The sequence below is a fragment of the Salmo salar genome, chromosome ssa15 (assembly GCF_905237065.1).
Source record: "Salmo salar chromosome ssa15, Ssal_v3.1, whole genome shotgun sequence".
NCBI lineage: Eukaryota > Metazoa > Chordata > Actinopteri > Salmoniformes > Salmonidae > Salmo > Salmo salar.
The window spans coordinates 53740550-53753649 of record NC_059456.1 but is presented as its reverse complement, the minus strand read 5'-3'; the positions used below and the strand labels follow the sequence as shown (position 1 = coordinate 53753649).

At 42.0% G+C, this 13100-nt stretch overlaps 1 protein-coding gene across 2 annotated transcripts in view; it reads left to right on the top strand.

The window, feature by feature from the left end:
- LOC106571566 (bromo adjacent homology domain-containing 1 protein) overlaps nucleotides 1-13100 on the top strand; it is a 73747-nt gene that overhangs the window by 41957 nt on the left and 18690 nt on the right. The window contains exons 1-2 of one of the 2 annotated variants that reach the window (XM_014144759.2): nucleotides 505-964; nucleotides 3866-5635. In XM_014144759.2, the coding sequence (XP_014000234.1) occupies nucleotides 3886-5635 (1750 nt within the window). In that variant the 5' untranslated portion in view covers nucleotides 505-964; nucleotides 3866-3885. Of the gene's footprint in view, nucleotides 1-504; nucleotides 965-3865; nucleotides 5636-13100 lie in introns of those variants that run through there. The other variant, XM_014144760.2, reaches the window with a different exon arrangement.

The following is a 13100-nucleotide window of genomic DNA, read 5'->3' as shown; positions in this document are numbered from 1 at the left end:
TGGATCTTTATAATTTGTTGTCATAATTTGCCCGTTATCACACGTGGTGTGGAGGCCTGCATGTTATTGTTGTGCTGGTTTATACTAATTCCTCTGCAACAGGACTGGCTCGTGTGTGCTTTTAGGCATAATAAAGCAATAGATCATGTAATAAAGCAATAGATCGTGTAATAAAGCAATAAATAAAACAGGCCTATTAGCGGTAATGCACATGAAGCAGCCAATATGCCTGGCCAATAGGGCCAATCATTTGGACCCTAGCCTATAAAGTGTTGGATTTTTTTGTAATAGATTGACTGAAATTAGAATTCTTTCCATATCCAATTAAAACTTTTGGGGCACGCAAAAAAACAACATATTAGGCTAATAACATTATGGACTGTGATCTGAAAATAATGATCATTTTATTCAACCACAGGGAATGGGAATGAACCGGTGTTGTTTCCCCGCATGCTTTACATTCTTGGGTGTACATTACAATGTTGTTGTGATATCTGTACACACCAGGCGATGTGTGAAAACATGGATTGTGGGTTTACTGGATGTGGTCTGGGTTGGGTCTGGTCACGACATAATGACAGGGTGAGGCTGGCGTTGAGGGGGGCAACATCGCTCCATAGCCCGTGCATCGACTTGAACCAAGTAATTCGAGCCACTTCGCAAGGGGACGCAAATTCTACAAATATTTAGGTTTTATTCTTGAAATAAACAGCCTGGCGTTTTCGCCATTGGAAGACTGGATGTCAGCGAGGCTTGTCTGCATAGCAAATGGTTAAGATTAAGTTTTCTGCAAATCGGTGAAGCCGAACCAGGAAGAGCAAAGCACATCGCTCAGGCAGCCACCGTCCTCTCTCTCTCGCTTTCTCTCTACTCCCCTACTCTCCCCCAGTACGGAGATCAGTTCAGCCATCACACCAGTCCATAACTATTTCGACGCATCTCCAGGCACAGTATGACGGAGTGTGTAAGTTAATATCTCTAAATATTTCTTCCGTAACGGCTTTCGAGTGCCGAGTGTTGAAGTTGCGTTCCGGAGCCCGTCCAAAAAGGAGTACAGAACCTATTTTCGCTTCTGCCTTGCAGAATCGATAGCTGTAGCTTGCTAGCCTGCCATATCCATGTGTTTCATACTAAATAGTGTTAGAAAATCGAATTACTTCGATATTATTTTTCATAAATGGCATGGAATATGTGTTTGTGGCAGTCTTATTTTGGCCGCGATGTGTGTTCGGGTCGCCCATAGCCCCATAGATAAAGCAGTTACTTCGGATGGCCAGGCTACTCACAGACTTCAAGCGAGCGAGGCGCAGCCTTGTCTACTGTATGTCGGCCCCGATGTCCTCAAGTAGGCTATCGGACGTTTGGTATGTTTGATCAAGTTAAATGGGTTACCAGGGCGAAGCTCAGGTGTTACATTTAGTGTTTGAATCGATTTAGATGGACTGTAGACTAACTGAAGAACATTTAACGACAAAAACAAGCCGACGCCTCGTGTTTTATATTTTTAATTCGGGCATAGAAAGTGTTCAAAATACCCCCTGCATCAGTTCAAAACACCTTACCCTGTACGGGGGGATTTGGGGCGCAAGTTGTTGGTCCCTTTGTCATTGCCCCCATTTTTCACGCAGTGTTAAGGTGTAATTACATAGGTTAATGCCTGGTCATTGAAATAATAGTGTTTTATTTGCATTTGTCTAAACGTGGAGTATCTTGCACAGAGACATGGTAGGTAAGATACAGTAGCTAGATACGTTTATTAGGTGTCTGTGTTAATAGCCTGTAGACTAGGCTACACAGGACATGGTTGTTTTGTAACTTGTTTGCTGAATGAAGCCAGTGGCATTGGGCTCCACATTCATGTAACAATTATTTGATACAAACATTATGTCATGTTGTCTGATTGGTTTCTGCTGATTTAGAATGATTGCTGTATGTAGAATGTTTTCTGAAATATACTGAACAAAAATATAAACACAACATACGACAATTTCAAAGATTTTACTGAGTTACAGTTCATAGAAGGAAATCAGTAAATTAAAATAAATTCATTAGGCCATAATCTATGGATTTCACATGACTGAGCAGGGGCGCAGCCATGAGTGGGCCTGGGATGGCATACGCCCACCCACTTGGGTCCCAAGTCCACCCTCAGAGGAGCCAGTCCCAGGTAATCAGGATACGTTTTTCCACACAAAAGGTTGTGAGGCCGGTTGTATGTACTGGCAAATTCTCTAAAACAACGTCGGAGGCGGCTTATGCTCGAGAAATTAACATTAAATTATCAGCTCTGTTAATGATTCCTGCCGTCAGCATGCAAATTGCACGCTCCCTCAAAACTTTAGACATCTGTGACATTTTGTTGTGTGACAAAACTTCACATTTTAGAGTGGCCTTTTATTGTCCACAGCACAACTTGCACCTGTGTAATGATCATGCTGTTTAATCAGCTTCTTGATATGCCACACCTGTCAGGTGGATGGATTATCTTGGCAAAAGAGAAATGCTCACTAACAGGGAGGTAAACAAATGTGTGCACAAAATTTGATAGAAAGAAGCTTTTTGTGCATATGGAACATTTCTGGGAACTTTTATTTTAGCGCATTAAAAATTTGACCAACACTTAACATGTTGCGTTTAATTTTTTTGTTCAGTATAGAATGTCTGATGGATGAGAATGTCTGATAAATTAGATTGTCTGTTTAGAATGCAAGAAGGTATCAGAACATTGTCCCTGTGCAGATGGAATTCCTGACCTCTCACATGATCTCATAAGGAAGGAATCCTGTTTTGACTATTTTGCATTTTGTTTTGCGTGCGTTGTCATGCACTTCAGTTTTGCTGCATTCCTTTTTTTGTTCCTTATTTTTATTGTTTAGCACTGGGGATTGGCAACTGGCGGCCTGCGGATAAATGAAATAGATAACAGCAATATTTAGTCGCGCAGCTCTCTATTTTCCATGATTTATTGACAAAATTATACATGTGAGTGTATAGGGTATTTCATTTTATTGTTCATAATGTGGACATAATGAGTCTAGTTTTCAGCTTCAGTACAAAATCCCGAACATGTAGGACATCGCCAATATCATCAATACTGTTGGATGTTGAGAATCATATCTCTTGTAATGGCTGTTTGGATTCTTCATAAGGCACATTCATCACTTTTACAGTGTTTTTCTGTGACAAAAAAAGAATCCTGATTCTACCAAACTATTGATTAAGACATATGTTTGACTTTCAATTAAGGTAGGTATCCCTAATGGATAAGATGGTAGACTGGATTTTAGGCACGTTTGAATACACAGTTCTCTCTCCGGGCATTTTTGTTTGTTGTGAATATGGATAAGATGGTATGCAGTATTCTGGTGTTCTGTGGTATGCGGCTCCTGTTGGCCTGGTTTTATTTCGGACCCTGAGCTCTTTCCCTAGGGGCCCCTACCACTTCAATGTTTACGGAACTGTAAGAAATGGATAGGAGAGTATGAGTAAGCAGTATAATGATGTTCCATCTAGCCCTCCAAGACTCTTTGCTCCATAAGTGGAGCTTCTATAGTGTTTTCATCTGAGTTAGGGTAAGGGACTAGAGATAAACATTGTATTAGTGAAACCTGAAGGGGTATGTACGTATATATGTGGAAGGGATTAGGCGATAGGCTATGGATTGAAAAGGTACTAGGGTTGTGTTCACTGTAGCAAAACAAAAACTATGAGAAATAAGAAAAGAAAAGTGTTTCTTATTGGACAACTTCAGGTAATCCGTCCCTGTTTCAGTATGTTTTCTTCCGCTTGGTGGCTAATGAATACGACCCAGGCAGTATTATCCTGTTTATAGGAGTGACATTAACAATTTGTCTCTCCTCCCCAGGCCCAGTGGTTCAGCATGTGATGATCCACGCCCGGAACGAAGGTTCCCTCAGCCAGAGCCGCAGCACAGGGAGGTGGGAACACTGCCCCCATAGGCCACATGGTGAGACCATGGGTGGGGCCTGGCCTGAGCGCACGCTGCGATTCGGCAGGACCTTGAAGAAGCGTAAGACCAAGCGAGGAAGTGGAGGGGTTAAAGAGATGAGGGAGAAGACACCGGAACGGAATAGGAGGCGGGGCAGGAAATCATATCCCTTACGAGGAAGGGGAGGGTCTTCAGAGGAAGAGGGACTTAGCTGTCACGTTTTACTCACCCGGTTGGAGGAGGACATCCGGGAGCAGGAGGACATCAATGAGAGGGGGAATGATTCGCCCACCCAACCGCCGGTTAAACCTGAATCCCGGATCAAGAAACTGGGCAAAGGAAAAGGCAAAGCCAAGGGGAAACTTCTGGCGAAGAAGATGATTCCCAAAATTATATCCAAAACCACCAGTGATGTGCAGGAGTCGCTGTCTCCAGAGCCGCGTAAGCGACGGCTAGCTTCTCTCAACGCTGAGGCGGTGAACAGTCTGCTGTTGGAGAGACCCAACGAGACCCAGCCGGCTGGCAAACAGGCCAGGAGACAGCAGGAGGAGCCCTCCAGCGGTGAGTCAACCCTGGGGACAGATCCAGCTAGGAGCGGGGTGGCCAGAGGTCCTAAAGCTCCAAGAGCCAGCAGCAGCAAGGCCTCCGTATTGCACAAGCCTGAACTGTGCCGACGCTCCAAAAAGGCCAAGAAAGTCTCCAAGAAACTGGCCAAACCAGATAGAGGAGAGAAGAAAGAGACTGCGATGATGACTCTACAAATGTTACACACCCCTGCTCCTCGACGGCTAGCTGGACTCAACGCTGCCGCGCTGCTAAAGTTAACGAGCACCTCCGCAACTAGCAAACAGCGAGTGAAACCAACATCGACTACGACGACCGACTGCAAGACCACCGCATCAGTTGATGTGAAGCAGAAGCAACCGCGACTGAATCTTAAACAGTGTGGCCGCCAGCCTAAGCAGAAGGGAAGGAAGTTGATTCCAGAACAGGGAGAATGTTCAGCCTGCAAGAAGTCCAACTTTGAGCCCAAAGTGGAGTGGGAGTCTGGAGCTTGCACCCACCGGCTAACCAAACCAGGCTACCAGTCGCGCAGCATGCTAGCCTACCCGCTGAAGCCTGTCGTCAAAGAGGAGCAGGTTGAGGCAGAGCTGAGCCCGTACTACTGCTGCCCCCCAGAGGGCTCTGTGGAGTACTGCCACCGCCTAGCATTGTTCCTGGGTCAGAAGGCCTATGCCGACTCAGAAGAACAACCTTTAAACTCTGCAATGACCTCTATGAAGCGGGAGTGCCTGGTGACATCGCCCTCCGTGGCCCACACCCACTCACACGCAGCCCTGACCCTCAGCCCCTGCCTCTGCACCGCCGACCCCGCCTGCTTCTCCAGCTACTACGTCCACATCGCACACCCCGGAGCTCCGTCGACCACCCTCAGCTCGCGTCCTCTGAACTTTGGCCCCTCGACAATGTGTCCCGGCAGGGTGTCTGGGTCCAAGCTGCTGGGTCCTCCGGTGTCCCATGCCTCGACACTGGCCCACCCTGCTTTCTGTGGCTCAGTGGGCTCGCCCTACTACAGCAAGGCCTGCCGTGTCAGCGGCTACACCTACAGAGCCATGCAGCCGGTCAACAGCAGGGGGTGCTCTTTCTCCACAGGCTGCTCCGGGTTTACACACGGCATCAAGACAGGTAAGAGGACGACATTGGGATTGTATGCCTACTGACTAGGCCCTATATGCTGATATAAATGTTTCAGCAAAGACCAGCCTTCGTTGTGTTTTCGCCGGTGACCAGCCTTTGTTGGTGCTTTCGCCGGGGCCCAGCCTTCATTGTGTTTTTGCTGGGGACCAGCCTTTGCTGTGTTTTCGCTATTGATCAGCCTTCGTTGTGTTTTTGCTGGAGACCAATAAATTAGCATATTTGGGGAGCGTGGTTAAATCAGGATTTCCGTTAGTAAAACATTGCGGTGGACAACGTGACCGGGAAGATTTTAATTTACCGGCCATTTGAGAAATTTACCGGACCCTTATGTTACCCATTAGGGCGTCCACCCACGGTTCTCAGAATGAAAGAAATCAGATTTAGATTATGGTAATTCATCTTAACAGAACAATCTAGAAGAAAAAGAAACACACACCTATTAAGGCGAGGTGCTGGCTAGCGGAGTAGAAAACTTGAAAATAAGGGAGAGCCGCACACTCTAGGAGCTCAGATGCAAAAATGTAATATCCAACGTTTCGACAGCCAAGCTGTCTTCATCAGGGTATGATCACAAACACTGCGAGATGAGTCATTTATATAGTGTCAAAAAACACACAGGTGTCTGTAAATGTGGCCTAATATCATTGGTTAACTCTGAAATATAAAAATGGCATACAAAGAACATACAAAAGAACAAATGGAAAGCATACGATCATAGATACATTTTAGACTACACAAGCTAACAAACAATTACAATGGCAAAATCACAATAATCACAAGAATGGCTTCAGATCAAAGTCTACGTTGAGACCGAAGGGAGCAAGGGTCTTTAAATGAAAGATCCAGGCAGCCTCTTGTTTTAACAATAAATGATCAAGGTCACCCCCTCTCCTCGGGAGGGTGACATGTTCGATGCCAATATAACGCAGAGACGAAATCGAATGGTTTGCTTCCATAAAGTGGGCCGCAACTGGGTAAGTCAAGTTTTGGCACCTAATGGTGCTACGATGCTCTGAGATACGTACTTTTAATTCACGCTTTGTTTTACCCACATAATTTTTTACCACAAGGACAAGTTATAAGATAAATAACTGCCTTAGTGGAGCACGTGATGACACCTTTGATTGGGATCGATTTCCCTGTTTGTGGGTGTTTGAAGGATCTACATTTATAAGTGCCATTGCATTGAGCACAGCCATTACACTTGTAATTTCCATCCAGTAGGGGCGCAAATCGACGTTGTTCAGGAATATCTTGGGGTGGTAAATCAGAGTGTACCAATTGGTCTCTGAGATTTCTGCCCCGCGAGAATACGACCAAGGGAAGGTCCGAAAACACATTACCGAGACTATCATCGGATTTTAGAATGTGCCAATGTTTGAGAACGATTCCCTTAATTTGTTCAGAGCGCTTTGAATAGCGGGTAGTTAGAACGCAAGAATGCGTCTTTTTGCGAGACTGACCTTAAAAAAGGTCATGTCTCGTTTTGTTTTGAATTTTCTCAATGGCAATATAAATCTGATCATTTTTGTACCCCCTCTCCTTGAACTTTCTGTGCGTCTCAGCCATATTTCTGTCGAAATCTGATTTGTTTTTTACAAATTCTTTTGATTCGACAGAATTGGCTGTAGGGCAAACTATTTTTCAAGGGAAGTGGGTGACAACTGTCAGCCCTCAACAAACTGTTACGATCAGTAGGTTTCCTGTAAAGATCAGTGTATAGAACATTATTTTCACACAAGATCAGAAGATCAAGAAAACTGATTTGACGTGTATCAGATTGCATTAAAATGCAAATCAATTTATAACATTTTTGACATGCATTTTCCTGGATTTTTTGTTGTTGTTATTCTGTCTCTCACTGTTCAAATAAACCTACCATTAAAATTATAGACCGATCATTTCTTTGTCAGTGGGCAAACGTACAAAATCAGCAGGGGATCAAATACTTTTTTCCCTCACTGTATATGAAATACAAATTGTATAGAGAGAAATTGTCGACGCGTCATAATTCCTATAATAACTGCAACCTAAAACTTCTTAACTGGGAATATTGAATAACTGGGAAAATTGAACCACCAGCTTTCATATGTTCTCATGTTCTGAGCAAAGAACTTAAACGTTAGCTTTTTTACATGGCACATATTGCAATTTTACTTCTCCAACACTGTGTTTTTGCATTATTTAAACCAAATTGAACATATTTCATTATTTATTTGAGGCTAAATTGATTTTATTTATGTATTACGTTAAGTTAAAATTAAAGGGTTCATTGTTCATTCAGTATTGTTGTAATTGTCATTATTACAAATATATATAAAAATCGTCCGATTAATCGGTATCGGCTTTTTTTGGTCCACCAATAATCCGTATCGGCGTTGAAAAATCATAATCGGTCGACCTCTAATCAAGACATATAGAAAGGGAGGCAGACAGGCTGACAAGAGAGATGAATGCAATTGAAAGAGCCTGAATTTATAATATTTTCAAATGTTTTTATTTGTCGACTTTATGTATTTTGACTATGGAAGTTATACAGTTGAAGTCGGAAGTTTACATACACCTTAGCCAACTACATTTAAACTCAGTTTTTCACAATTACTGACATTTAGTCCTAGTGAAAATGCCCTGTTTTAGGTCAGTTAGGATCACCACTTTATTTTAAGAATGTGAAATGTCAGAATAATAATAGAATGATTTATTTCAGCTTTTGTTTCTTTCATCACATTCCCAGTGGGTCAGAAGTTTACATACACTCAATTAGTATTTGGTAGCATTGCCTTTAAATTGTTTAACTTAGGTCAAATGTTTCGGGTAGCCTTCCACAAGCTTCCCACAATAAGTTGGGTGAATTTTGTCCCATTCGTCCTGACAGAGCTTGTGTAACTGAGTCAGGTTTGTAGGCCTCCTTGCTCACACACGCTTTTTCAGTTCTGCCCACAAAGTTTTTATGGGATTGAGGTCAGGGCTTTGTGATGGCCACTCCAATACCTTGACTTTGTTGTCCTTAAGCCATTTTGCCACAACTTTGGAAGTATGCTTGGGGTCATTGTCCATTTGGAAGACCCATTTGCGACCAAGCTTTAACTTCCTGACTGATGTCTTGAGATATTGCTTCAATATATCCACATAATTGTCCTTCCTCATGATGCCATCTATTTTGTGAAGTGCACCAGTCTCTCCTGCAGCAAAGCACCCGCACAACATGATGCTGCCACCCCCGTGCTTCACGGTTGGGATGGTGTCTTCGGCTTGCAAGCCTCCTCCTTTTTCCTCCAAACGTAACGATGGTCATAATGGCCGAACAGTTCTATTTTTGTTTCATGAGACCAGAGGACATTTCTCCAAAAAGTACAATCTTTGTCCCCATGTGCAGTTGCAAACCATAATCTGGCTTTTTTATGGCGGTTTTGGAGCAGTGGCTTCTTCCTTGCTGAGTGGCCTTTCAGGTTATGTCGATATAGGACTTGTTTTACTGTGGATATAGATACTTTTGTATCGGTTTCCTCCAGCATCTTCACAAGGTCCTTTGCTGTTGTTCTGGGATTAATTTGCACTTTTCGCACCAAAGTACGTTCATCTCTAGGAGACAGAATGCGTCTCCTTCCTGAGCGGTATGACAGCTACGTGGTCCCATGGTGTTTCTACTTGCGTACTATTGTTTGTACAGATGAATGTGGTACCTTCAGGCGTTTGGAAATTGCTCCCAAGGATGAACCAGACTTGTGGAGGTCTACAATTTTTTTTCTGAGGTCTTGGCTGATTTTAATTTTTTTTCTCCCATGATGTCAAGCAAAGAGGCACTGAGTTTGAAGGTAGGCCTTGAAATACACCTCCAATTGACTCAAATGATGTCAATTAGCCTATTAGAAGTTTCCAAAGCCATGACATCATTTTCTGGAATTTTCTAAGCTGTTTCAAGGCACAGTCACCTTAATGTATGTAAACTTCTGACCCACTGGAATTATGATATAGTGAATTATAAGTGAAATAATCTGTCTGTAAACAATTGTTGGAAAGATTACTTGTGTCATGCACAAAGTAGATGTCCTAACCGACAAACTATAGTTTGTTATTAACAGGACATTTGTGGAGTGGTTGAAAAACAAGTTTTAATGACTCCAACCTAAGTGTATGTAAACTTCTGACTTCAACTGTAAGTCTACTGCTGCATTGGCATAAAGGCTATGTGTTCCATGCACTAATATCTTTTGCCGCCAATGGATCACGGTGTATGAATGCGTCCATATGTCAGAGGCTGGTGCTCTTACATTAGTTTACCATTTTAATTCAGATTTTTATGATTAACCATGTGACAGATTTAGAGTAAAGACAATGTTATTATTGAAATTAAACTGTTTCACGAAAATGCGCATGTGAAAGTCATAACTGGCAGATCGGTAGAAATTGTAGGATAAATTGTAAGGTTCTCCAAACTTGAAACTCTTGCGTCGCCTATGAAGTCTTTATAAAATAATTGCCTCCACGTTTCCATGGTTGGATTTGCCTATAGGCTACTTTGAAGCAAGGTAAGACATGCCTCATAATATGAAGTAAAACATTTTTATAGGTTTAAAACAATTAAGTAGGCCCATGTTTTCAAAATGCATACAGCCTCCAGCTCACATTGTAAAGTGGTGGTGACGCGCTGATAGCCTGTGGGATGGGAGGCGCGCTTCAATTAGGCTACCGGTTGAGAAAAAAAAAATAGCAGGCATAGCTCTTTTTTGAAAGTGCACCAAAACTTTTTTTAACACGCGTTTGAATTTAGAATTGTTACGCAATGAATGGGCTTATAAAATGACATGATTTAAGAGCTGCAGGAGAAATCACACTCAAAATAGGCTGTGTTTGCTGTGCGTGTGTGATAGTTGTGTTGAATAAATAAGATAGGCTACATGATGACTAATGAAAATACATGCACACCAATTTAATTCCACTATTATGCAAATGATCCCATAGACGGATAAGCATGACTGTCACGCCCTGACCATAGCGAGCCCTTTTATTTCTCTATTTTGGTTAGGTCAGGGTGTGATTTGGGTGGGCATTCTAGATTTTGTATTTCTATGTTCTATTCTATGTTTTCTATTTCTTTGTGTTTGGCCGAGTATGGTTCCTAATCAGAGGCAGCTGTCTATCTTTGTCTCTGATTGGGAATCATACTTAGGCAGCCCTTTTTCCCACCTTCAGGTGTGGGATCTTGTTTTTGTATCGCTGTTAGAAGCCTGCGAGACTTTTCGTTCGTTGTGTTTTTTTAAAGTTTTTTTTCTGGTTCACCTTAAATAAAATGATGATGAACCCAACTCACGCTGCGCCTTGGTCTACCCATAATGACGAACGTTACAATGACGGTCAAATGTATTTCCATCGACTGGTATTTCCATCAATTAATAAAAAGCATTATTTTGCAATGGGATTTTTTTTCTCCCGGTCATTTTGGCCAGCAACAGTTTTATTTTGTCAGCTTTTCATTTTATTATCGGACAAAAGCCGGCATTTGCCGGCTAACAGAAAACCCTGGGTCTAATATATGTGTATTTGTGGCAACCGTCAGTGGAAGGGTGGTACCAGTTTAAGTGGTTGATGGTTATGTTGTCAAAGGTTGGCTGCCTCTTTTTAACACTGTTAGTTCTGCAAACTTTGTAAGAGCATGTGACATTAAAGAGTTGACATTATGGTCACAGTAACTTAATGGACGTTAGTTGCCTGGAAGTTGCGGTGAATTTTGCATTATCTAATTGACAACCAGCTGTTAGTAAGTTATTGTAAAATTCACATTAACTTAATAGCCAGTAACTGCTAGTAACTCATAGGCAACGAACAGCCAGTAACTTCCTGTCAGCTTAACTGGCAACCAGATGTCAGTAAGTTAAAGTTAAATGCACAGTCATTTACTTGCAACTAGCTGCCAGTAGCTCACTGAACTTTTCTTATTAAAAGAAAGCTTATAACATTCGGTGACAACTACTAAGCATTATTTATGGTGAGCACACTTGGGACCCAGCCTCACCTGGTCTCAAAATCTTGGTTGGCAGCAAACTGATCTTCCTTCCACACAATCAGATCAGTGAGTGTGACAGAGATCAGCCACAGTAAGTTACTGTACATTTTACAATAACTTGCTGCAAAAACATGAACTTCCCGATGGCCAACTGCCATTAAGTTACTGGAAACTGCAACCTCTTAACAGTGCAGCTCTTGATCGTCACAAGCGCTTACAAAGATTGTAGAACTGAGTGGACAAATTAAGTGCTCAACCTTAATCAACATGACGATAAAACCACTTAAACAGGTACAACACTTCCACAAACGGTTGGCTCAAATACTAAATATTTAAGATCATGCCCCTTAAATATGCGAATGAGCCCTCACCAGCACAATCACACCTTAATACAACTGTAAAAATACTGCATTTTTACTGCAACTCCGTAGCCGGGAAAATGTACAGAGTGTGCCATAAGCACATCTGAATTATCCTATAAGTATAACTGTCATTACTTCTACATTGGAACCAGAGGGTTCTTCATGAGAGGGTTCAACATGGAACTGAAGAGGGTTCCCCTACAGCAGAGTACCCCAACTGCGTGTGGTTTTGTTTGGTCCCCAAGATTTCTGAGAAAAAATAAATAAATAAATGTCTATATTTTGAGTTTTCATTGTTGGATATGAAAGATTGTAAAAACACCAGGAAATCAGCTCCAAGGGATTTTACTTTAGGAAATCTGTTCCCAAGTATTCCCGCGCCTGATAGAAAGACACATGACCATATACAAATATAAGCAAGGTTTGAAATTATTATGTTTTAAGTCATATATCGGTTCGGACTGCTTGCAGTCTACAAATAATTTGTAATTATGTCTAGGCCCCCGGACCATCTGCTAAAGAAAAAATTGTCCTGCAGCTGAATCTAGTTGATGATCCCTGCCCTACAGGGACAAATCAAAGGGTTATACTGTGGCTCCCAAAATGGTACCGCATTGGGACAAATGACAGAACTCTGGAACCAGAGGGTTCTTCATGACAGGGTCTACAGTGCCTTCAGTATTCATACCCATCGACTTATTCCACATTTTGTTATGTTACAGTTGAATTCAAAATTGATTAAATTGATATTTTTCTCACCCATCTACACAGAATGCCCCATAATGACAAAGTGAACATTTGTTTTTAGAATTCTTTGCAAATTCATTGAAAAATGAAATACAGAAATACTGTATCTAATTTACATACAGTTGAAGTCAGAAGTTTACATGCACTTAGGTTGGAGTCAATAAAACTCGTTTTTCAACCACTCCACAAATGTCTTGTTAACCTCTATGGGCTAGGTGGGACGTTAGCGTCCCACTCTATTCAACAGCTAGTGGAATCGCGTGGCGCGAAATACAAATACCTCAAAAATGGAATAATTTCAATATTTCAAACATACGACTATTTTACACCATTTGAAAGA